The sequence below is a fragment of the Oryza brachyantha genome, chromosome 2, assembly GCF_000231095.2.
Source record: "Oryza brachyantha chromosome 2, ObraRS2, whole genome shotgun sequence".
NCBI lineage: Eukaryota > Viridiplantae > Streptophyta > Magnoliopsida > Poales > Poaceae > Oryza > Oryza brachyantha.
In genome coordinates, this window is record NC_023164.2 from 10792840 (window position 1) to 10814427 (window position 21588).

Here is a 21588-nt window from a genome sequence, read left to right on the forward strand (position 1 = left end):
CCTATCGGTCACGGTTCTAAATTTTGGGCCGTTACAGCTAACTATCGGTCACGGGTATTTTTCGCATACCATGGTGTCCTATATCATTATTGGTCACGGTTCAAATTGACGAACCATTACGGGAATTATTTATCCGTAACGGTCCGTTGACCCGTGAGTGAAACATTTGGGTTTCAGTAACCTTTTGTCCGTCACGGCCCACATACCCATGAGTGAAACCTGTTGCTGCCCGTTACGGATAGAGGGTTCCGTAGTAGTGGGAAGTGGTTCATATTATGGTTGTTTGGGCACTTCTGTAAGCCTTGCACCTCTATTGAGTACTGCCTGAGTCGCAGCATCAAGGTCTGACCCAAATTGAGTGAAGGCGGCCACTTCGTGACATTGTGCCAATTCCAATTTTGAACTACTGCAGACTTGTTTCATAGCTTTCAACTGAGCAGCAGACCTGACGCGATTGACGGATAAGCCAACGTTAATAGCAGGTCTAATTCCGCGATAAAAGAGCTCTATTTCCAAACAGATTTGTCCATCTGTAATGGACATCACATTGGTGGGGACATAGGCCGATACATCTCCAGCTTGTGTTTCAATCATGGGTAACGCAGTCAAGCTACCTGCACCTGTCTGGTCCGATCGTTTAGCGGCTCTTTCTAAAAGGCGTGAATGTAAATTGAAAACATCCCCTGGGAAAGCCTCACGACCTGGTGGTCGGCGTAACAATAATGACATTTGTCGATATGCCACCGCCTGTTTACTTCGATCATCATATATAATTAATGCGTGCATTCCGTTATCGCAGAAATATTCCCCCATGGCACACCCTGAAAATGGGGCCAGAAATTGCAGAGGAGCAGGATCCGAAGCAGTGGCTGCTACAAGAATGGAATATTCCAAAGCATTCGCTTCTGAAAGAATTAGAACTAATTGTGCCACAGTCGAGCGTTTTTGTCCAATCGCAACATAGACACAATACAATGTCTCACTCTCATTTTTGCCCCTTGAGTTCATTTGCTTTTGGTTTAATATAGTATCGATAGCTATTGCAGTTTTTCCAGTTTGTCTATCCCCAATTATAAGTTCTCGTTGACCACGGCCTATAGGAACCAGGCTATCCACTGCTTTTAAGCCTGTTTGCATGGGTTCATGCACAGATTTACGTTCAATAATCCCTGGGGCTTTCACTTCGACACGTCTTCGTTCGTGATCGCTTAGAGCCCCTTTTCCATCAATAGGTACTCCCAAGGCGTCGACCACACGGCCTAACATGGCCTTTCCCGCAGGAACATCCACAATAGATTGCGCTTGACAAGATCTCCTTCTTTAATAGCGGTATCACTATCAAAGACAATAATACCTACATTCTCATTCTCAAGATTCAAGGCTATTCCTTTCACACCGCTGGCAAATTCCACCATTTCTCCAGCTTGAATCTCGTTCAATCCATAAACACATGCAATCCCATCTCCAACTGAGACCACTCGACCGATCTCATCCACTTTCAAATTCGTGTAAAAGTTGGTCATTCTACTTTCTAATAGAGTTATGAGTTCTGCAGCTCTGGGTGAGAATTCCATACTTTAACAAAGACGATGGATGAGAGAAGGGGGAATTCCGCTTTTTAAAAAGAAAAACTACCTTAGACTGAACACCACAATCACTCACTCCACTAGATCATAAATGCCATTATCGAATGGGGCAGACACTCCCATGAGCTATTTCAACCACTTACTAACACAGGGTTTTCCTATAGAAAGAAAAGAATCTCATACAGCTCTGATTATGCCCACCATCTAATCATCTTTCATGAGAAACTCACCAGTGATAACGCTTCTATTTTATCGCGTGGTAACGCTTCTATTTTAAATATTGCTCCCAAGTATTTGGAAACTCTTCCAACCTCTTTTGCAAAAGGGTTTTATAATAACAACTTTCTATGCCCTTCCTAACTAAGCTTTTGCTTATTAGTTCAAGATAACTCCGTTTATACTCGGCCCTTGAAAGGGTGGTGAGAATATCATCAGCACCAGTCGTATTGAAAAGGAGGGGGCCATTTTCCTCCCCTGCTAAAAGAGCCAGTTCATTCATGTCACACCCGGAGTTTCGTCCTAAGCCTAAATCGTAAAAAGAAATCCGTAAACAACAATTGGCTTAATTAACTCAGGAAGAATCCCTCTAAAAAAACCTAATTCAACTAAATCGAGGCTCGCAAATCGACTAACTGGATTTAAATTCAAATTGCAGAAGTATAAAATTTGGCCAAACAAATTAATTTAAAACTCGGCAAAAGTGGGGTTTTCCTTTTTCCCTCCTTTTTCCTTCCTTTTTCCCTTCCTTCTCAAATTGGGCCGAAGTCCAATTTTCCTCCCTCTTTCTTTTTCCTTTTCCTTTTCTTTTTCTTTTCCTTCCCGGGCCGGCCCAGCCGAGCCAGCCCGCAGCCTCCTCCTCGGCCGGCCCAGCCGAGCCGGCCTCCCTCCGCCCGCCAGAGCCCGCCCCGCCTGGGCCGCCGCTCGGCCCAGCTCCCGCGTCGTCCGCTCGCCCGCGCCGTGAGTCCGCGCTGCCTCCCTCCTCTCTCTCGCGCCACTGACAGGTGGGGCCCACCTGTCAGCGACCGAGCTCCGCCAGCCCGCGCCGCGCCCGCGCCGGCCGAGTCCAAGTCCGCCGCCGCCGCAACGGTCGCCGTCGAGACCGCGTCGTCGCCGACTCGGTCTCCAACCTCCGCCCGCCCTAGCCGGTGCCGCCACCCTATAAATCCCCACCGCCGCCGCCCCGTCGCCCACTTTCCGCCGTCGCTCGTGTCGCCGCCGCGCTGCTGCCTCTCGCCGCCGCCGTGCAATTTTCACCGTCGGACGCCTTCGCCGCTGTCCAGCCACGTCATCGCCTCCGTGCCGCTGTCGCCGACCGGTCGCCACCCTCGTCGTCGCCGGTGAGCGTCCCCCGCGCCGCGCATTCCTCCGTCGCGTCGTCGCCGTCGCGCCCGGTCGCCTCACCGCCGCCAATCGATCTCCGCCGCCACCGCCGATCTCCCGCACCCGCCCGCGTCGCCACCTCCGCCTCGGTCTCGCCGACCCGCCCGCGCCCTCGCCGCTGCCGGTGAGCACCCGCACCCTCCTCCCCTCTTTCTCCCCCTTTCCGGCCGACCGCCGCCGAGTCACGTGCCGTCGCCGGACGAGACCGAAGCTCGCCGCTCCCGCCGGCCGCCGTGGTCGTCGTCGCCTCCGCGTCGCCGACGTCTGGCCGCCGTTGCTTGCGCCCGCGCGTGCCACGCCATCGCCGCTCGCCAGTCGCCGTCGCCGCTGTTTTGCCGGGTTGCGCCCGTGCGTCGCCACCCCGGCCGTCGTCGCCGTCGCCGTCGCCGTCGCCGTGCGCCGCCGCCGCCGCGTCGCCCGCCGTCCGCCCGACCGCGCGTTCTGTCACCTCCTCTCTGTTCCTCTCTCGTGCTGACGAGTGGGTCCCACCCGTCAGTCGTCCCCGCGCCCGCCTCCTCTCTCTCTCCTCCCTGGGCCCGCGTGTCAGTCTCTCCCTCTCCCCTTCTCTCACCGACAAGTGGTCCCCACCTGTCAGCCGTCAGTTTCCTCTCTCCTCGCTGACGTCAGCAGACCCATTAATTGCGCAATAATTGATTTAGGACTTTTCTGTTTAGCTAAAAACCCAGAAAACTTCTAAAATTCATAAGTAATTCATCTAGTCTCCGTTTAGGTCCATTCAAATTTCATTAAATTCATAAAATTATCAAGAATCCATTAAAAATAGTTTCTTTTGCTGTTTCAGTAGAGTTTGTGCCTGTTTTATTTATTTTTGTGCTTTGTCGCTTAGATTCGGACCCCGCCGAAGAGCCGGTTTAATTCGAGATCATCGCCGAAGTTCCCCAAGGGCCAGAGCAAGGCAAGTGACACTCATCCTTGAACATATTGAAGCCATTATTGCAAATTCCTCGCTTATTTATTTCAAATATGCATTGTTTTAATTAAATTACTTACTTTATGCTATTTTCGGGTAAACCTTATTATTATGCCGTCGTTTATCCAACTTTATTCATTGCTGGACCAGGGGTAACTTGATTAGAGTCAGGCCTAGGTTAATGCTTAGCCATGCTTAGAACAAATAGCTCATGGGATCACATTTAATTATGCTTAGTTCTGAATAGCTGAGATAGTGATTCACTACCCGGTTCGGGTTAATGTCAACTAAAATATTGATAATGGTGGGCTGTGGGTGCATGGTTTTGAGAGTCGCACCCATGGCGATTAAGGACCGGTTCACGGGAAACCCTGGAAGTAAATAAGTGCTAACCACATGCCGAAATGGGTAAGCTGGGATTTGGAGCATGACTTCGAACTATTTGACGTACCCAGGCAAGGGTAGGCGTGATGGAGTATGGACGGGCAATCGTGGTGTAACGAAAGCTTCTCCTGCTTCTGGATCTACCAAGGCACAAGAGGGGACTGCCCGACTTGGTGTAAAGGAGGGGGTGAAACCTGAAATGTGGTGCGATTAAATAGGGAGGGTTGTGTAACGGGTCCTATCACGGTCTCCTTTCCGGTATGCCATGGTGGTATGTCGGCGCACGTTCAAGTGTAGTGGAGTCGTGTCTTGTGGGTACAGTAGTACACCTCTGATCAGAGTATAAATTATTCGAATAGCCGTGCCCACGGTTAAGGGCGAACTCCCAGCTTCACTGTGATTAGTGAACCTTAATAACTTGACTAAATTTGTTATCACTCAGGACTACTGCAACGTGGTGTAACGTTGAGTAGTGGTTGGGCCTGTTGCAACGTGGTGTAACGTTGGACAGTGTTCTGGTACTTTACAACTGCTTATTTTATTTATGCTTTACTATACTTAATTACCTTTATTCTTTAAGCTCTGTTATTTATTTAAACTGCTGCTTTATTGCAACTAACCCTAGCCTGTCCTTGTAAATCCCGTTGCATCATTTATTTTCCCCTTGTCCGTGTTACTTGTTGAGTACGGTGGTTTGTACTCAGCCTTGCTTATCTTTCCCACCCTAGAGCTAGAAGTCGAGTCCGACGGAGGTGCCTCTCAGGAGTGAGCTGTTCCGCCGTTGAAGTGTTGCCTGTGGACTGGAGCCGTACCCGCTGGAGCTAGTCTACCCCCTTTGTTTTTCTTTCCGCTGCATTTCCGCTAGAATAAGTGTAATTTTCAGTTGTTTCTAAGAACGATGGTTATGTAATCAACATTGTCTTTTTGTGTACCCTGGCTGGTCCTAGACAGGGATTTAATACACAATTAAGTTCAGAAATTCGTGTGAGGAATTTCTGGGCGTGACAGTACTCAGCCTTGCTTAACTTTCCCACCCAGAGCTAGAAGTCGAGTCCGATGGAGGTGCCTTTCAGGAGTGAGCTGTTCCGCCGTCGAAGTGTTGCCTGTGGACTGGAGCCGTACCCGCTGGAGCTAGTCTACCCCTTTGTTTTTCTTTCCGCTGCATTTCCGCTAGAATAAGTGTAATTTTCAGTTGTTTCTAAGAACGATGGTTATGTAATCAACATTGTCTTTTTGTGTACCCTGGCTGGTCCTAGACAGGGATTTAATACACAATTAAGTTCAGAAATTCGTGTGAGGATTTTCTGGGCGTGACAATTCAGGATTTTCCTTTTCAATTGAAAAGTTTGAGAAGCAAGTAAAACGATTTCCTTTTCGTTGAGCTTACCCACATAAGAATTTTTAAAATTTGTGGTTATTTTATTTACATCCATTTCCAGGAAAGGTAATGCTTCTACGGTTGGATTGAAGAGTTTAGATGAACTACTTGGGCAAGCCTCCCCTTGTAGCTGGGGCAGACCGGTAGTGGTTTCCGCCACTGAGTGAACGTCACGGCCTACCATTTCTGCTATCTGCGGGAGGCAGTCCACTATTTGATCTGTTATTTGTGGCAGGTATGGGGCCACAGCGAGAAGCAACTCGCTTGTTGTTTCTGTGTGCACCCACCTTCGTTGGGTGAAAAGTTTTTTAAATGCAGACATCGGACTCGGAGTGTTAAAATAGAATCTCAGTCCTCCTTATTAGGAGAGACTTGTTTGACGTCGGTGTTGGTTTTACCAACGAAATGTTGAAGTTTTTTTCTTTTTTTGAGAATGAGCACAGTGTGAACTATCCTTTTTGAAGCGGATAGTTGATCAAACTGAAACCAAGACACTGTACACTAAAAAAACTATTCGACGCTTCAGCTTACCACCCCCCCCCCCCCTCGAACTGAGCTATTCCGATGATAAATCACCAGGATGACATAAGACAGACACAAAACCTACGTACCCATTACTTAGAGGATCCGCCAAGCCCAAGCCTGAAAGCAAGGGTATGATGACCACTCTCTGAAAGCTTAAAACTGGCCCCGATGAGCACGAAGACTAGTTGAGGTCCGAACGTGCACTCTTCCTTCGTTTCTTAATACTTTATTTGTAGGGAATCCGGCCGACCCCTCCAATTGCAAGACAGACACGTCTGCAACATGAGATCGGCAACTAACTGAACATGAGAGTAGGTTAGCTTCCAAGAGAATAAACACCTGGCGACTCGAAACATGATGCGCTAGGTTTCGATCAGTAATAGGCAGTACTTTCATTCGATTTTGTTACCACGTGCTTTTCTCATCATGTTCATGGCTGATTTATCCCTCAGCAATGAATTTCTTCCCTTTTTTTATGGAACTGCATAAATCGATGGATAGATTTTATCGATTGTTGGCCTCTCACCCTCGAGAACCAAAGGGATGGGTGCTAGAGCTGCTAGCTCTGCTGACTTTGTATGAGCTACACAAAATGTTGGTGATAGAATAAGATGACCACCTTAAGGGGCCCGCTTAGAGCTAGATGGCCGATCACCAGTAGCATCTCCAGCTTAACCCACATTTTACCTCATTCGTACCGTGACAGAGCAAAGATATCCCCGAACAAAGATAGCCTATGATACCCAATTCGACGGATTGGTCAAAACTGTTACAGATTCCGCGTTTGATTTCATGATGAAAAACAAAAGCCAAGCAAGAACAATCACTCAGCACCGATCAGGCAGGAAGCTGACAGTAAGCTAAGAATACTGGAAGAAGGTGGTTGCTCAGCCAATGCCTAGACCCCGGAGCCCCTGCGAAGGCAACAGTCCAGAACAAGGAATGAGTGGAGGCGAGCCTGGATCCAGAGATAGATGGATGAGTGGTGTCGATTCAAGGGTTTTTTCTATTAATTGAGAACTGAAACGAAAGTAAGTAAATAGTCAAGTGCTTCCTCGTTGGCATTGTTGAGTGGCGGTCTTCCCATTTTGAAATTAACTAATAGATTGTTTTATTTCTTTATTTCTTCCTTTTCTCGAATAGTAGTTGTTAGCTCTGTCTCTAGCATGTTGGTTTGCTTCTAGTATTTAGTAGAATAAGTTGCATTAGCAAGTTCATCATTTGAAAGTGCTTTTTGACAGACTATTAGACTGCTCCTTTATTATGATTTCCCATTGAAAGAATGTTTTGTTCCTGTTGTTTCTCTTGGATTCCTCTCGAAGAAGAATAATGGGCAGCTCTCCCTACAAACGAGAAGGCTTGTTCTTACGGTATGTGCTCCCTTCTTTTCCAATGCATAAATTTCAAAGATTCCTCATTCTGGCTGGTTTTATCGGGCTCATTCATCACTAGGTTGAAGGAAAGTGGAAGGGTAAAGAAAGGCAGGAGCTGCAGACCATGGCGGTCAACCAAGAGGAGCAGGGCTTTTAGCTCCTTACTTGCATTTCCTAGTTAAGATTAACTAACTGACTGGAGTAAGGGGCTTTTTCATTGACTTACTTTGACTGACATTTTTTCGTGGAATGAATAGATGAGTTGCCTTTTCTTTTAATTGTGTTCATTTTAGCCTGACTGAATGAAAGAATTGTTTCACATTTCAAAGTCGGTAGTCGAGTAGTGAGTGGACTCGCATTTCTGGGTGTAGCTCTTTCACTTTGTTTGAGTACTCTATTTCACTCTACCAATTAGAGATAGTAGATTTATGAGAGGAGGCATGACCGACCTGACGTTCCGAGGAGAAGAAGGAATGGTTGTATGCATGCGCCGGACGCCAATAAAAAAGTAAAAGAAACCATGACACTGAACAGAATCTATGGCATTCCCCAATATCTACCCAAATAAAGTCCTTGGGACCACCTTATACATTTCCCAGCAAGCCCAGCACAGGTTGAGAAAGAATAAGAAGAGTGCACAAGAGAAGGAAGACCGACTTAATTAAGTAATATTAGCTTCCAATCCTCTGGATCGAGACTCAAAATAGGTGCTTTGCATCAAACCAACCCGATGGACTCAACCTTAGCTGTAAATCCATTTTCTTTAAAAGCATAAATTCCAAGTCCTCGCTAGCAAGCCAAATTGGTAGCAATATGAGGTTGACACTTATCTATAAAGCGCTTATAGGCCTGATACGAAGGAGCACAAAAACCCTGATTCATTCTTCGAAATAACTCAGTTAGAGGGAAGATGTCATGACAAACCTAATATTATAGTGAAGTTCGATGACTATGCTCATAAAACTCTTCAAGCCAAGCGTCCCTTTGGTAACCCGGTGAACCACGTTAGTGGCTACATCCGGGGGTTGAACGACCTGGATTATTCTGAGCACTTCGCACGTCAGAAAATCATATAAAAATGTGTGGTGGAGAATGCGCTAACGCGCAACGGCTTTCGCGCTAGTTGCTCAAAAAATCATATAAAAATAAAGCAATCAAAAGGATCAGGCAGGGCAGTGGGCGTGGTACTGTAAATCCTCTTTCGTTCGCTAGGCCTGGGTCCTTTGGACTCTAAATCCAAACGGGGTGAGTGGTTCGATTCCACTTTAGAACGAGAGCGAGACTGAACGAAAGAAAATGCAAGTGAAACGAGATGAGAATCAAAGATTTTTCAGTGCACTTATGCCGCAAAAACCAGATCTGGAAAAGTGTTCAGTGCATCCTAATCTTCATCTGCGAAACCTTTCTATTTGCTAAGTCGAGGGCAGACACAACAGGTCATGAAGAGCTAGAGGCTAAGAAAGAAGGTAATAATGCTTTGGCATATATATACAAAATACTTATGAACTCACTTCACTCTATGGTAGATTCGGAATCAATCCTCAATGTACTCTTACTGAGATCTGCAATGATGATCGATTATTTCATCTCAAAAGATTACCTGGTTCTATTTTCTTGATGTCTCTCTTTGCAAATAGAGATATCGAGGCCCCCCAACCTGGTGGGGGAAAGAAGAGTGGGAACGTGGGCTTCTTTCACAGTGCGTACCTCTCTTTCTCTTCTTTCTCGCTCTGTTCTGGAAACGAACTACTTCTCCGGAAGCAACGTCAACAACTTATGCAAGACTCCTTTTGTAACTACTTTCGGTAGAAATACGGACTTCTTCCTATCAAACTGCTTTTGCCCAGCAATAATAGGCAAGAGGTCAATACAATACTCTTCTTCGAACTTGTAAGCTTGGGACACAAGCGTAAACTTTTTAAAAAGTAAGACCAGGTACACTGCTAAACATAAGTATAAAGAGGTGGAAGGCCGGCTGTGCTTGTGCTCACCTAAGGGTCTGTCCTAGCATACAGTATAGAAAAAGACTGTCTCTTATTTGTGATTTGTCTGAATCAGCGTATATTAACTAATACTACTTTATCCAGTCAATAATTAATTGAAAGGTCGTCTTTAATTAAAAAGTGCATAAGCAAGCAAGGAACGGAAGGCATGCTAACTACACTACTAGAGTCAATACACTACAAACCAAACTACTTGAGTAAGAATCTATTCTTTTTGCTTATTCGGAAGCGCATGAAGAAACTTATTTCACTCTAGCAATGAGCATAAATAGTTGACAACATAGTTGTTTTAATTCTTTTTTTTCCTCTTCCTACTACATACACGGCTGTAATCGTTATATATTCTCTTCTTTTATTTAGACTCTTCTTTCTGCATCTCTTTTCTTTCCATTGTGAATATAAGGGGACAGCAGTGGGTCAAGTATGTTGATTGGTGTCATACTGTGGTAGTAGATCCTGGTGTCTTTCTCTCAGCTTTCAGAAGCACTTTTCGTGCTCTCCTAGCTGTAAGGAAGGCAATGAGAAGATCCGCATATTGTCTTTATGGGTCCTCTTTATGATGAGGTTGCTAATAAGGGTGGGTAAAGTAGTCCCAATGCTTTTTCCCTCGGTAAGGAAGACTTATGGCATCTAAGGTAGGCAATTTCTTGTGTTCGCGTTTAGCTCCTTGAACAACTTTGTATCATTCGATACCACTAAGCAGTGGTTAATCGAGCATTCCAGAGAGTTCCTTCGGGAAAGAAGAAGCCTAGCCTAACATTGAAATAAAAGTGCCGTAGAGAGAGACCATTTAGTGATTTGATCGTCTAAGATGAAATCACATAGTATACGGCCTATAATCTTGCTTCTTTTGCATTCAACAAGAAAGGGAATTGGTAGTCCACCATCAAACGCGGAGTCTGTAACAGTTATTATTGGTAAGATCTACTAGCCGGAGCGAGGTTCTACCCGAGCGTAGCGGAGCGAGGTGCCACCCGAGCAGTCTCGCCTTTAAGAAATAGGAAGAGTCCGGTATGTTAAATGTTGTTCAAATAAATAGAGGAGGACTTTCACCTCGGGGGTGAAAGGACTACTCGAATAAAAGAGTGGTAATATGTTATAGCTGTTTTATTTGTTATAGCTGTTTTTAATCCGAGGCAGAGTAATACTTCCCTCTCAGGGAAGGGAGTGTTACTCGGATAAGCAATGAGAAAATATGTTTATTATGTTTTCACAAGCAGCAGACAAGTACTACCTTGGGGGAGGTAGTACTTGTCGGAGTAGCAGGCAACGAGGGAAAGGGCCTACCCCTTGCCCAAGTGGTGGTTCATGTACGGGCTATGTGGCACAAGAAAAAAGGGCCATAAGGCCATTTTTCGAGGTCTGGCAGCACTTTGATGCACTTTTCGTATACTCAGTTTGGAGAGCTTATTGAAAGCCAGAAGCAAACAGATGCTGTTGCTCCCTGGATATGGTGTTCCTGGATGAGCTCCAGTTGAAGGAAATGCTGCTGAAAGTTCACCTGTTCTAGTTGGTGTACATGCCCGAAGGGAAGGACCAGACATATCAGATATGTAAATCTACCAGTTGCCCCAACATGTTCGGGGATAAACCCGAAAAAAGAGAAAGAGCTTACAAACTTCTCTGAACCCGGTAGCCAGCGGAGCCTTTATTCATGGGTTAGGAACTAGCATTGAACAAAGTTGTAGAAAGTCGGGATAAAAAGTTAAACACTAGGAAAAAAGAATCTATTTTTTAATACTTTATAAGCATGGAAGACCCTAGCAACGTTAGGTATTACTAAAGATGAAGATCGAAGTCCATCCAAGTCTAGAAGTAAGCCCGAGACAAGTGAACAAAGGCTGGCATAAGCACAAGGGCGAGCTGAAAAAAGCTTTTGAAGAAATTGGTTTTGACGTCGAAGATAGGCTAGCTAGGACTGCAGCTTTGAAGCAGGTTGGGACTGCTTTTCCATTGCTTTTATTTCTTGTGTAGGCTATCGATTCCTAAACCAAGCCGGTGAGTGTTGCTTTTACACTTCAATTCTGAAATTACCTTGTCATATAAACATAATAAGTGTTTTGGCAAAGCAAAGCAGACAAGGAAGCAATTCAACCATTGGGAACGGCACGCCCCCTTCCCTAGGGTTAGAGGTGTATTTAAACCCTTGCATTGAACCTTTTAACCTCTAGCATTGAACCTAACGCTAGAGCGACTACCACGATGCGAGTTCCTTTTACGAGCGATACCTTTGTCTTTGGTGATTGAGTTGTCCTCCCAGGGGTGTGCTCCTCGGTTTCGGCCTGGGCATGGAGCTGCATCGTATTGTGATGCTGGTTTCATCCCTGGGTTCGGTTTTCGAGGGTTCGCTTGTCATTTATTCGTAGTAATTTCGTATTGCCTATGCAGCTAAATCGATATAGGAATAGGATTCTCAAAGGAAAGGGCGGGTGGACATATGTTGCGTGTCATGCCCAGAAATTCCTCACACGAATTTCTGAACTTAATTGTGTATTAAAATCTCTATCCAGGACCAGCCAAGGTACACAAAAAGACAATGTTGATTACATAACCATCGTTCTTAGAAACAACTGAAAATAACACTTATTCTAGCGGAAATGCAGCGGAAAGAAAAGGTAGACTAGCTCCAGTGGGTACGGCTCCAGTCCACAGGCAAAGCTTCGACGACAGATCAGCTCACTCCTGAGAGGCACCTCCATCGGACTCGACTTCCAGCTCTGGTGGGGAAAGTTAAGCAAGGCTGAGCACAAACCACCGTACTCAACAAGTAACACGGATAAGGGGGAGTGAATGATGCATAGGGATTATCAAGGGCAGGCTAGGGTTAGTTGCATTAAAGCAGCGGTTAAACAAATAACAGAGATTAAAATGAATAAAGGTAATTGAATACAGTAAAGGATAAGTAAATAACAATTGTAAAGTACCACAACACTATCCAACGTTACACCACGTTGCAACAGGCCCAACCACTACTCAACGTTACACCATGTTGTAGTAGTCCCGAGTGAAAACCAGTTTACTCAAGTTATTAAAAGTTCACTAATCACAGTGAAGCTAGGAGTTCGCCCGTAACCGTGGGCACGGCTATTCGAATAGTTTATACTCTGATCAGAGGTGCACTACTGTACCCACAAGACACGACTCCACTACACTTGAACGTGCACCGACATACCACCATGGTATACCGGAAAGGAGACCGTGATAGGACCCGTCACATAACCCTTCCTATTTAATCGCACCACACTTCAGGTTTCACCCCCTCCTTTACACCAAGTCGGGCAGTCCCCTCTTGTGCCTTGGTAGATCCGGAAGCAGCAGAGGCTTTCGTTACACCACAATTGCCCGTCCATACTCCATCACGCCTACCCTTGCCTCGGTACGTCAAATAGTTCGCAGTCATGCTTCAAATCCCACCTTACCCATTTCGGCATGTGGTTAGCACATAATTACTTCCAGGGTTTCCCGTGAACCGGTCCTTAATTGCCATGGGTGCGACTCTCAAAACCATGCATCCACAGCCCACCATTATCAATATTTTAGTTGACATTAACCCGAACTGGGTAATGAATCAATATTATAGCTATTCAGGACTAAGCATGATTAAAGGTGATCCCATGAGCTACTTGTTCTAAGCACGGCTAAGCATTAACCTAGGCCTAACTCTAATCAAGTTACCCCTGGTCCATCAATGAATAAAGTTGGATAAACAACGACATAATCATAAGGTTTACCCGAAAAAATAAATACCGTAAATACTTTAATTAAAACAATGCTTATTTGAATAAAGAAAGCAGGGAATTTGCAATAATGGGTTCAATATGATCAAAGATGAGTGCCACTTGCCTTGCTCTGGCCCCTAGGGAACTTCGGCGACGATCTCGAAGTAAACCGGCTCTTCGGCGGGGTCTGAATCTAAGCGACAAAGCACAAAAATAAATAAAACAGGCACAAACTCTACTGAAACAGGAAAAGAAAGTATTTTTAATGGATTCTTGACAATTTTATGAATTAATGAAATTTGAATGGACCTAAACGGAGACTAGATGAATTACTTATGAATTTTAGAAGATAATCTGTGTTTTTTATCTAAACAGAAAAGTCCTAAATCAATTATTGCGCAATTAATGGGGCTGCTGACGTCAGCGAGGAGAGAGGAGGCGCTGACGGGTGGGGGCCACCTGTCGGTGGAAGAGAGGGGAGAGGAGAGGCTGACAGGTGGGACCCGGGGAGGAGAGAGGGAGGAGGGGTGCGGCAGCGGCTGACGGGTGGGACCCGTCGGTCAGAAGGAGAGAGAGCAGGGGAGCGGGGAGAGTGGTTCGGCCAGCGGCGCGCGGCGACGGTGCGCGGCATGGCGGCGACGGCGCGACGGCGACAACCGACATCGGGCGACGGCGCGCGGCGCACGACCGAGGCGGCGGCGCACGCGGCGCTGCCGGGCAAAGCGGCGGCGACGGACTGGCGTGGCGACGACGACCGGGCGACGACCGCGAGCGTGGACGGGCGCGGGTGGCGGCGGCTTGACGACGGCGTCGCGAAGGCGACGTCGACAGCAGCGGGCGGCGGCGACGACGAGCTCCGCACACGTCCGGCGACGGCGTGCGGCTCGATGGCGGTCAGCCGGGAAGGAAAAGAGAGAGGGGAGGAGGAAGGAGACACTCACCGGCGGCGGCGACCGTGCGGGTGAGTCGGCGAGATCGAGGCAGAGGTGGTGACTGTCACGCCCGGAGTTTGTCCTAAGCCTAAAATTGTAAAAGAAATTCGTAAATAACAATTGGCTTAATTAACTCTGGAAAAATCCCTCTAAAAGAACCTAATTTAATTAAATTGAGGCTCGCAAATCAACTAATTGGATTTAAATTCAAATTGCAGAAGTATAAAATTTGGCCAAACAAATTAATTTAAAATTCGGCAAAAGTGGGGCTTTCCTTTTTTTCCCTCCTTTTTCCTTTCTTTTTCCCTTCCTTCTCAAATTGGGCCGAAGTCCAATTTTCCTCCTCTCTCTTTTCTTTTTCCTTTTTCTTTTTCCCCTCCTCCTTCCCGGGCCGGCCTAGCCGAGCCAGCCCACCTCTCCCTCTAGGCCGGCCCAGCCGAGCCGGCCTCTCCCGCGCGCGCTGCCTCCGTCCCGGGCCGCCGCTCGGCCCAGCTGCCCCGAGCCGCCAGCCCAGCTTCGCCAGTCCGCGCCTATGCCGTGGCGAAGTCCGCCTCGCCTCCTTCCTCCCTTGCGCCACTGACGGGCGGGCCCCGCCTGTCAGCGACCGAACCCAGGCGTCGGTCGAGTCCGCCTCCGCCCCGACTCCTCCGGACGCCGCTCCGTCGCCGCAACGGCCGCCGCCGAGCCCGCCGCGTCGCCAACTTGGTCTCCACCGGCCATCCCGCCCTAGGCGACGCCGCCACCCAATAAAATCCCCGTGCCTCTGCCCCGCCGCCACTTCCCCCTCTCTCCCCGAAGCTTCCCTCCGTCGCCGTCAGCCGTTGATCTCCTCGTCGGCCGTTGGACGTCGCCGCCTACCCGCGTCACCACCTCCGCCTCGGCTTCACCGACCTTCCGCCGGCCTTCGTCGCCACCGGTGGTCGCCGAGCTTCCTCGCCGCCTCCTCGCCCTTTTCGCCGTCGTGCCCGACTTCACCGTCCGCGCTCGCGACGTCGCCGCCCCGCTCCGCTCGCCATCGCCCGTTCCTCCTCCTCGCCGACGTGCTGCCGCCTTCCATCGCCACTGGTCAGCTCTCCTCTCCTCTCTCCCTCTTTCTTTCCTCTTCGCCACCGCTGCCGACCTCCCCGAGCCATCGGCAAGCGCCAGGAGCCACGCACCGCCGCCGCCGGGTCGCCGCCCGACGTCGTCGCCGTCACGCCGTCGTTTTGCCGCCCCCGCTTACCCGCACCGCCGCCCCGCTGCATCCCCTTCTCCCTCGCGCCGCCGATGCCGCTCCGCCGCGCCGCCGCGCCACCGTCGCCCGGTGCCGATCGATCTCGTCGCATCGGCCGTCGTCGCCGCGCCACCCCGGTGAGCCCGCTCTCCTCCCTTCCTCTGTTTCTTCGTGCCACCGCGAGTGCGCCCCGCCGCTCGCCGTCGGCCGACGTCCTCCGCCGCCACCCGATCCCGCGCGCCATCACTGGGTGTCATGCGCTGCCGGCGCTCGCCGTCGCATCTCCGCCTGTTGTCACCGTCGCCGCACGGTCGCCAAGCCTCCGCTGCCAGCGTCCGTCATCGTCTCTCCCTCCCACCGCTCCGAGCCGCGCAACCCCGTCGCCATCTCCGCCTCATCCACGCCAACTCGTTGTCGCCGTTCTCGTCGCAGTCCCTTCGCCCATCACCACCTTCTCCTTCGCCGCCGGCCGTCACCACTTCTCCTTGGCCCTCGCCGGACCCAACCGCCGTCGCTGGTTGCCGACCGCCGCCGCTCAGCCGCCCTCTCCCTCCTCCGCTCCAGCCGAAGCCGAGTACGCCGTCTCCGCCGTGCCATCGCGCCGCTCGCCGCCAGCCGCGCTCCCCTCCCCCTCTCTGTTTCCCTCTCACTGGCCAACGGGTCCCACCAGCCAGCACCTCCCTCTCGATCAGGCCCGCATGTCAGCCGCCCACTTCCCCTCTCTCCCACCGACAGGTGGCCCCCACCTGTCAGCCGTCAGCTCCTCTCTCCTCACTGACGTCAGCAGCCCCATTAATTGCGCAATAATTCAATTAAGGTTTTATGTTTAGTTTAAAAACACAGATAATCTTCTAAAATTCATAAGTAATTCATCTAGTCTCCGTTTAGGTCCATTCAAGTTTCACTAAATCCAGAAAAATGCCAAGAATCCATTAAAAATAGTTTCTTTCTCTGTTTCAGTAGTTTTATAGCATGTTTTGTTTTTTTTGCCTTGTTTGTCGTAGGTTTTGACCCCGCCGCAGCGGCGTTCGTTCTCGAAGTCGTCGCCGAAGTTCCTCGTGGGTCTAAGCAAGGCAAGTGGCACCCTTCTTTGATCATATTGAACCTATGATTATAAAATCCCCGCTTTTACATTCAAACACGACGGCGGCAAAGGCTTGGCGGCGGGGTGTGCCGGCGTGGCGGCAAGGCGGAGGGGCGGGCAGAGGTGGAAGCGAGCATGACGCGATGGCACAGTGGAGACGCAGCGCACGCGCGGGTGCAGTGCGAGGCACGGCCGGCGCGGCAGAGCGGCGGCTCGAGCGACGAGATGGGAAGGGGGAGACGGTGCGAGGAGAGGTAGCTCGCGGCCGACAACGGCGGCACGAGGGAGGCAACGATGCAAGCGGATGCGGCGATGACGCGTGGACCGCGGGCACGAGCAGAGGCGACTTCACGGCGGCGAAGCAGCTCGGCACCGAGACGTAGGCGGAGACACGGCAAGGGGTGCGGCCGACGGCGTGACGCGGAGCGCGGCGACGGGCGTGACGACGCAGGCGGAATGATGGCCGCGGTGCACGAGCCTGAGGTAGCGCGGCGCAGAGGCACGGCAGCGGCGAGCTCGGGGTGGCGCGGTGACGTGCAGGCACGCACAGGCGTGAGGGCGCGACGCGGCTAGCAGCACGCGACGCGGTGGCGACTGCCATGGCGAGGCGGCACAGCGAGATGGAGGCGGGGAGGATGCGAAGGGCAGCGGCCAAGGTGCGCACGGCCACGGCGGTGGCGAGGCCGACGGCGCGACATGGCGAGGCGGACGCACACTGCCGGAGGAAGGGGATGACCCCGATAGGTGGGCCCCACCTGTCGGCGGCCGAGGGAGAGGGGAGAGGTGAGCCGGACCTCGGGCACGGGTCTTGGGCCGCAGCCTGGTTCGGCCAGATGGAAAAGGGAGAGAGAGAAAAGAGGGGGAGAGCGAGCGGGCTAAAATGGGTCGCCCACGAGGGAGAGGAGGAGGCTGAAGAGAGAGAGAGGAGGGAGGAAGGAGTGGGCCGGGGGTGTTGTGCCGGCGGAGAGAAAAGGGGAATAGGGGAGATGGGCCGAAGGGAGGTGATGGGCACTTCGAGCGTGGTTGGGCTGCGGCTCAGGAAGGTTCGAAAAGAACGCGGCTTCCCACAGAACCGAAACGTGCATGAATCAAAGATTCGTACGATGAATCAAATCCCAAACGCGAAGCCGTGAACTGTTAGCGGAACAGTGACAGGAACTAACGACCCGCTAAATTGAGATTTAATGATTCACTAAACTGGAAACTAAACTCTTTAACGTAAAACCAATCCACGTGCAAAATTAAAGTCCACACTGTAGATTGATCTCATGCTAGATAATTTGATTAGAAAATCTAAGCAATTACACGGTAGATCAAAAATAGATTGATTCGCATGAGTAAAACTTATGCGAACCTAAGATTTGGTGGAGAGATCAGCGATGGATTGCGGTTGTTCCTCGCTGTTCGGCTAGGAAACCTAAACAATTAAACGGTAGATGAGTTTAGATTGATTCACAAGAGTAAAATATATGCGAACCTGAGGATCGGCGACAGATTAGATCGGCTTTCGCTGCTGCGAACAGGGATGTAGCAGGGCTGCTAGCGGCGTGCTGCGCAATTGCTGGATAGGGGCGGCACAGCTGTAGCGGAGGCGCAAGAGATGACTGGAGGTGCACGGGAGAGGGAGACGAGGGAAAGAGGCCAAGCTGTGGGGGGTATTTATAGGGGGGAGCTAGAGATAAATCTAGTTATCCATCCCCTATTAAAAAGGAAATAGATAAGGTTTCAAAGGGATAAAAATTGGAGTCCTAATTAATTAGGAATTAGTTTTACCGTGATAAGGAGGGAGGTGGGATCGTGCACGGCTTGGAGGGAGAGGTGGGAGAGGAGAGTACGACAGGGGGAAGGGGGAGATAGGGTCGGCCAAGGGGGAAGGCAGAGGGGAGTTCGGCCAGAGAGGAAAAGAAAAATAAAAAGAAAAAGAGAAAAGGAAAAAAAGGGGAAAAAGGGAGAAAGGAAAAAGGGAAAAAGAAAGGAAAAAGGAAGGAGAAAAAAAAAGAAATTGCCTCCAATTTTCCGATTTTTATTAAGTTTTTAGAGCAAATTTTATTCTCCAAAATTTAGATATAAATCCTGTTAATAATTTAAAATACATTTGGGACATTTTAGAATATCCGAAAAGCTTCCAATTAAATTAAATTAATTTACACTGAATTTTCTCTTGAACTTTAATTAACAAATTATTTTTAATGTATTATTTTATTGAGTTTTAGCTAGGGAAAAACTCAGGGCATGACATTTGGCAAGCCCTATTAAAGAAGCTAAGTAACTTTCGTCACTCCAGTAGTGAGTTTGAGAGTGACCGTTAGTGCGACCACTTGTACTTATAGGCCTTGGCGACCTATAGTCTTGTTACGCAACACAGCTTCACTCGATTTAGTAAATCAACAGTTCAAACCAGCCCACTAATAGCTTAGATAGTGGCCCTTCCACTTTGGTATAGTTGACCCTACCTATTGACTCAAGGTAAGACCTCTGACTCAAGGTTCATAGGAAGGGGAACCCAGACGTAGTGGGATGTAGGCTTCAGTTGTTTTGGTACTTTTTATTATTTTTTTTGTAACCGGCTTTTCACCGGCAGGTCAGTAGGCCTTTTAGAAGGCGAACAAACGAAAGTTCTTAGCGAGCGCTAGTGCTATCTTGTTCGCTTTTGTCAACTGAAGTCGCGCGTAGTGCCAACTAACTAAAAGCTGATAGAGCACGGAGCCCCGAGTCTATGTGAGCAGAGCCATTTCTTTCTACTGTCGTCGAAAGAAATAAAAGTACTAAAGGCGAAGGGCATTCTGTTGTACAGCTTCTTTGGTATAGTTACAAAGGTAACCGGTCGGTGACTGTTGAATCGACAGTAGTTACGAAAGGGGGAAATAGCTCAGTTGGTTAGAGTGCTGGTCTATCACGCCAGAAGTCAGGGGTTCGAACCCCGTTTTCCCCGCCCGATCTTCCTCTTCCTGCCCGACTCATTTTGTCTTCACTGGAAGCAGCTGATCCCAGCGTAGCATTCAAGACAATTGTTCCTTCTTCGGTCTCCCTCCACCCCCTTCGTTTGTTGTGGGTCGCGTCTCACCACAGGCACTTAATGAATGAGTGAAGATCTTCCTTCCCCCCTTGTGTCTTGCCAAGGACTGAGTCCCCACTTGTGGCGAAAAAAAAGTCTACCATCCCACCCGGCCTCCCCCGGGGGGGTGAAGCTTCCTCTCGGAGACTGCCAGTCTACAAGAAGCTGGCATAGCTTTAGCCATTGGACCAGATGCATCCATCCTCCTACCTAAACAGTGACGCCTTTTCTTGTTCGTTCTTCGAATTACGCTAGTGGAGACTAATTCCATCCGGCTAATGAAGATACTACCCCAGTCTTCCCATTCATTCCCAGTGGATCCTTCTTATCCCTTTTCATTGAACGAACCAAACAAGCAACGGGTTGAGCACACTAGCGCGAAAGGGTTAGCACGCACATCCATTTTCTTGCTCCTATACGAGAGTGAGGAATAGAAATCCTACAATCAACTTCCCACTTTTGATGTCCCGTTTGACGATTCTACCGTGTCTTTAGAAAAAAAAAGGAGAAGGACAGGGGTCGCTAGCCAGAAAAGCTATAACTATCAATTCGAATTCTGAATGAATGAAATCTTCCCAAGTAGGATTCGAACCTACGACCAGTCAGTTAACAGCTGACCGCTCTACCACTGAGCTACTGAGGAAGAACGGACTTAAGGAAGCTGACTCTCGTTCTTTGGACCAACCGCAGACCGAAAAGGAAAAAAGTTCATCACTTTTTCTCGTTCACATACACTGGGAGAAAGGGTGACGATAGCAATCCCCTTTGCCTCCCTGGCCGAGGAGCCCCCAGGACAGGACAAGGGGGGCGGCGGTCAACCATCAACTCTCGATATGCATATTGATCAATCGATCTCCGCGTCCTGCCAGTTCGCTAAGTAGACTCACTCTACCGAGGGGCAACTAAGGTTGGTTCCTGCTAATTCCCTTGCTGATCAGCAAGGGAATTGGCAAGTATGAGAGAGGACTCTCTCTGTCTCTCCGAGTTTCAACTACTAAGTGAAGTTAAGTAGCACTTCAGCTAATCTAAATGTGAATAGATTCCGTTTCGATCAAGCAAGCAGGAGAAGGTGGTCCTTTCATCTCTCTGTCTGCTCTATGCTCTATAGCCTAAGGATCACAAGCAGGTTTAATGCTAGAAAAAAGGAGATCTACCTAATCATTTCGATAGATGAAGTAGTGGGAGGTCACGGAGGAAGTAAGGGGGCGTGTTAAGTTGAGAATTTCGAACATTGTAGCACCCTTTTGACAGTTGGGCTTTGAGTTGATAACTTTTAAGAACTCTTAATATTAAAATACACATCATAAAATGACGCATCGAGCAAGACCATTCTGTTTCATTGTGAATGAAAGACGTTTTCGACTAACAACATCTACTCATATCCAGCTTAGTGTCATTTTTCTTTCATTAGAGTAGGATAGTCCACGTTGCTAGGATGTGTGGGTCTAGACAGGTCGTGACCCTCGATCAAACCATCCTAGCAATGCCCTCTTCTCAAAACAGGCATTCGATCTACGGATCATCGCCGCTTGGGGGTTGAATTTTAAATTTGAATTGGAAGGTTTGATAGCCAAGGAGTGGCAAATAAGTAAATCTCTTCGACATAGCTGAAGAGAAAAAGGAATAACAATCTCTTTCTTCAAAAAAAATTGAAAACAAATGAAAAATCCATTAGAAAGGTTCCTAATAAGACTTTTTGGTAAAGGTTTGATCCAGGATGGAAGAAGAGATTCTGTTACTCAGGCTAATAAGGGCTTCCCCCGACAATATACAATACATCAATCATTTGGCTTCCTACACAGTTTCTGACCTCCCATTAACTACTTCAGTAGAGTGGAGTACTCTCTTTGTGGAATATCATCTTCTTTGCTTGAGTGAGGCTGAACACTGTTCTAGCTATAAATAGGTGATAAAGACGGGATTTGAAGCTTGAGACATTCTATCCATGAGCAGGCAAGAGACAACCTAGCAAACTGAAACATCTTAGTAGCCAGAGGAAAAGAAAGTCTCATGTTGCTTCTCGAA

The 21588-nt window shown here is 48.8% G+C and overlaps 1 protein-coding gene and 2 non-coding genes across 3 annotated transcripts; 1 reads left to right on the forward strand and 2 right to left on the reverse strand.

Moving 5' to 3' along the window:
- Positions 1 to 265: 265 nt before the first annotated feature.
- LOC121053535 (ATP synthase subunit alpha, mitochondrial-like) lies at positions 266 to 1825 on the reverse strand. The gene is given in 2 exon segments (XM_040520725.1): positions 266 to 1295; positions 1298 to 1825. Coding segments are annotated over 2 exon segments (1299 nt in total). The 5' UTR covers positions 1575 to 1825; the 3' UTR covers positions 266 to 273.
- Positions 1826 to 19366: 17541 nt separating this feature from the next.
- TRNAD-AUC lies at positions 19367 to 19440 on the forward strand. The gene has a single exon. It is a non-coding gene; the product is annotated as a tRNA-Asp (tRNA).
- A 694-nt stretch (positions 19441 to 20134) lies between these two features.
- On the reverse strand, positions 20135 to 20206 carry TRNAN-GUU. The gene has a single exon. It is a non-coding gene; the product is annotated as a tRNA-Asn (tRNA).
- Positions 20207 to 21588: the final 1382 nt, after the last annotated feature.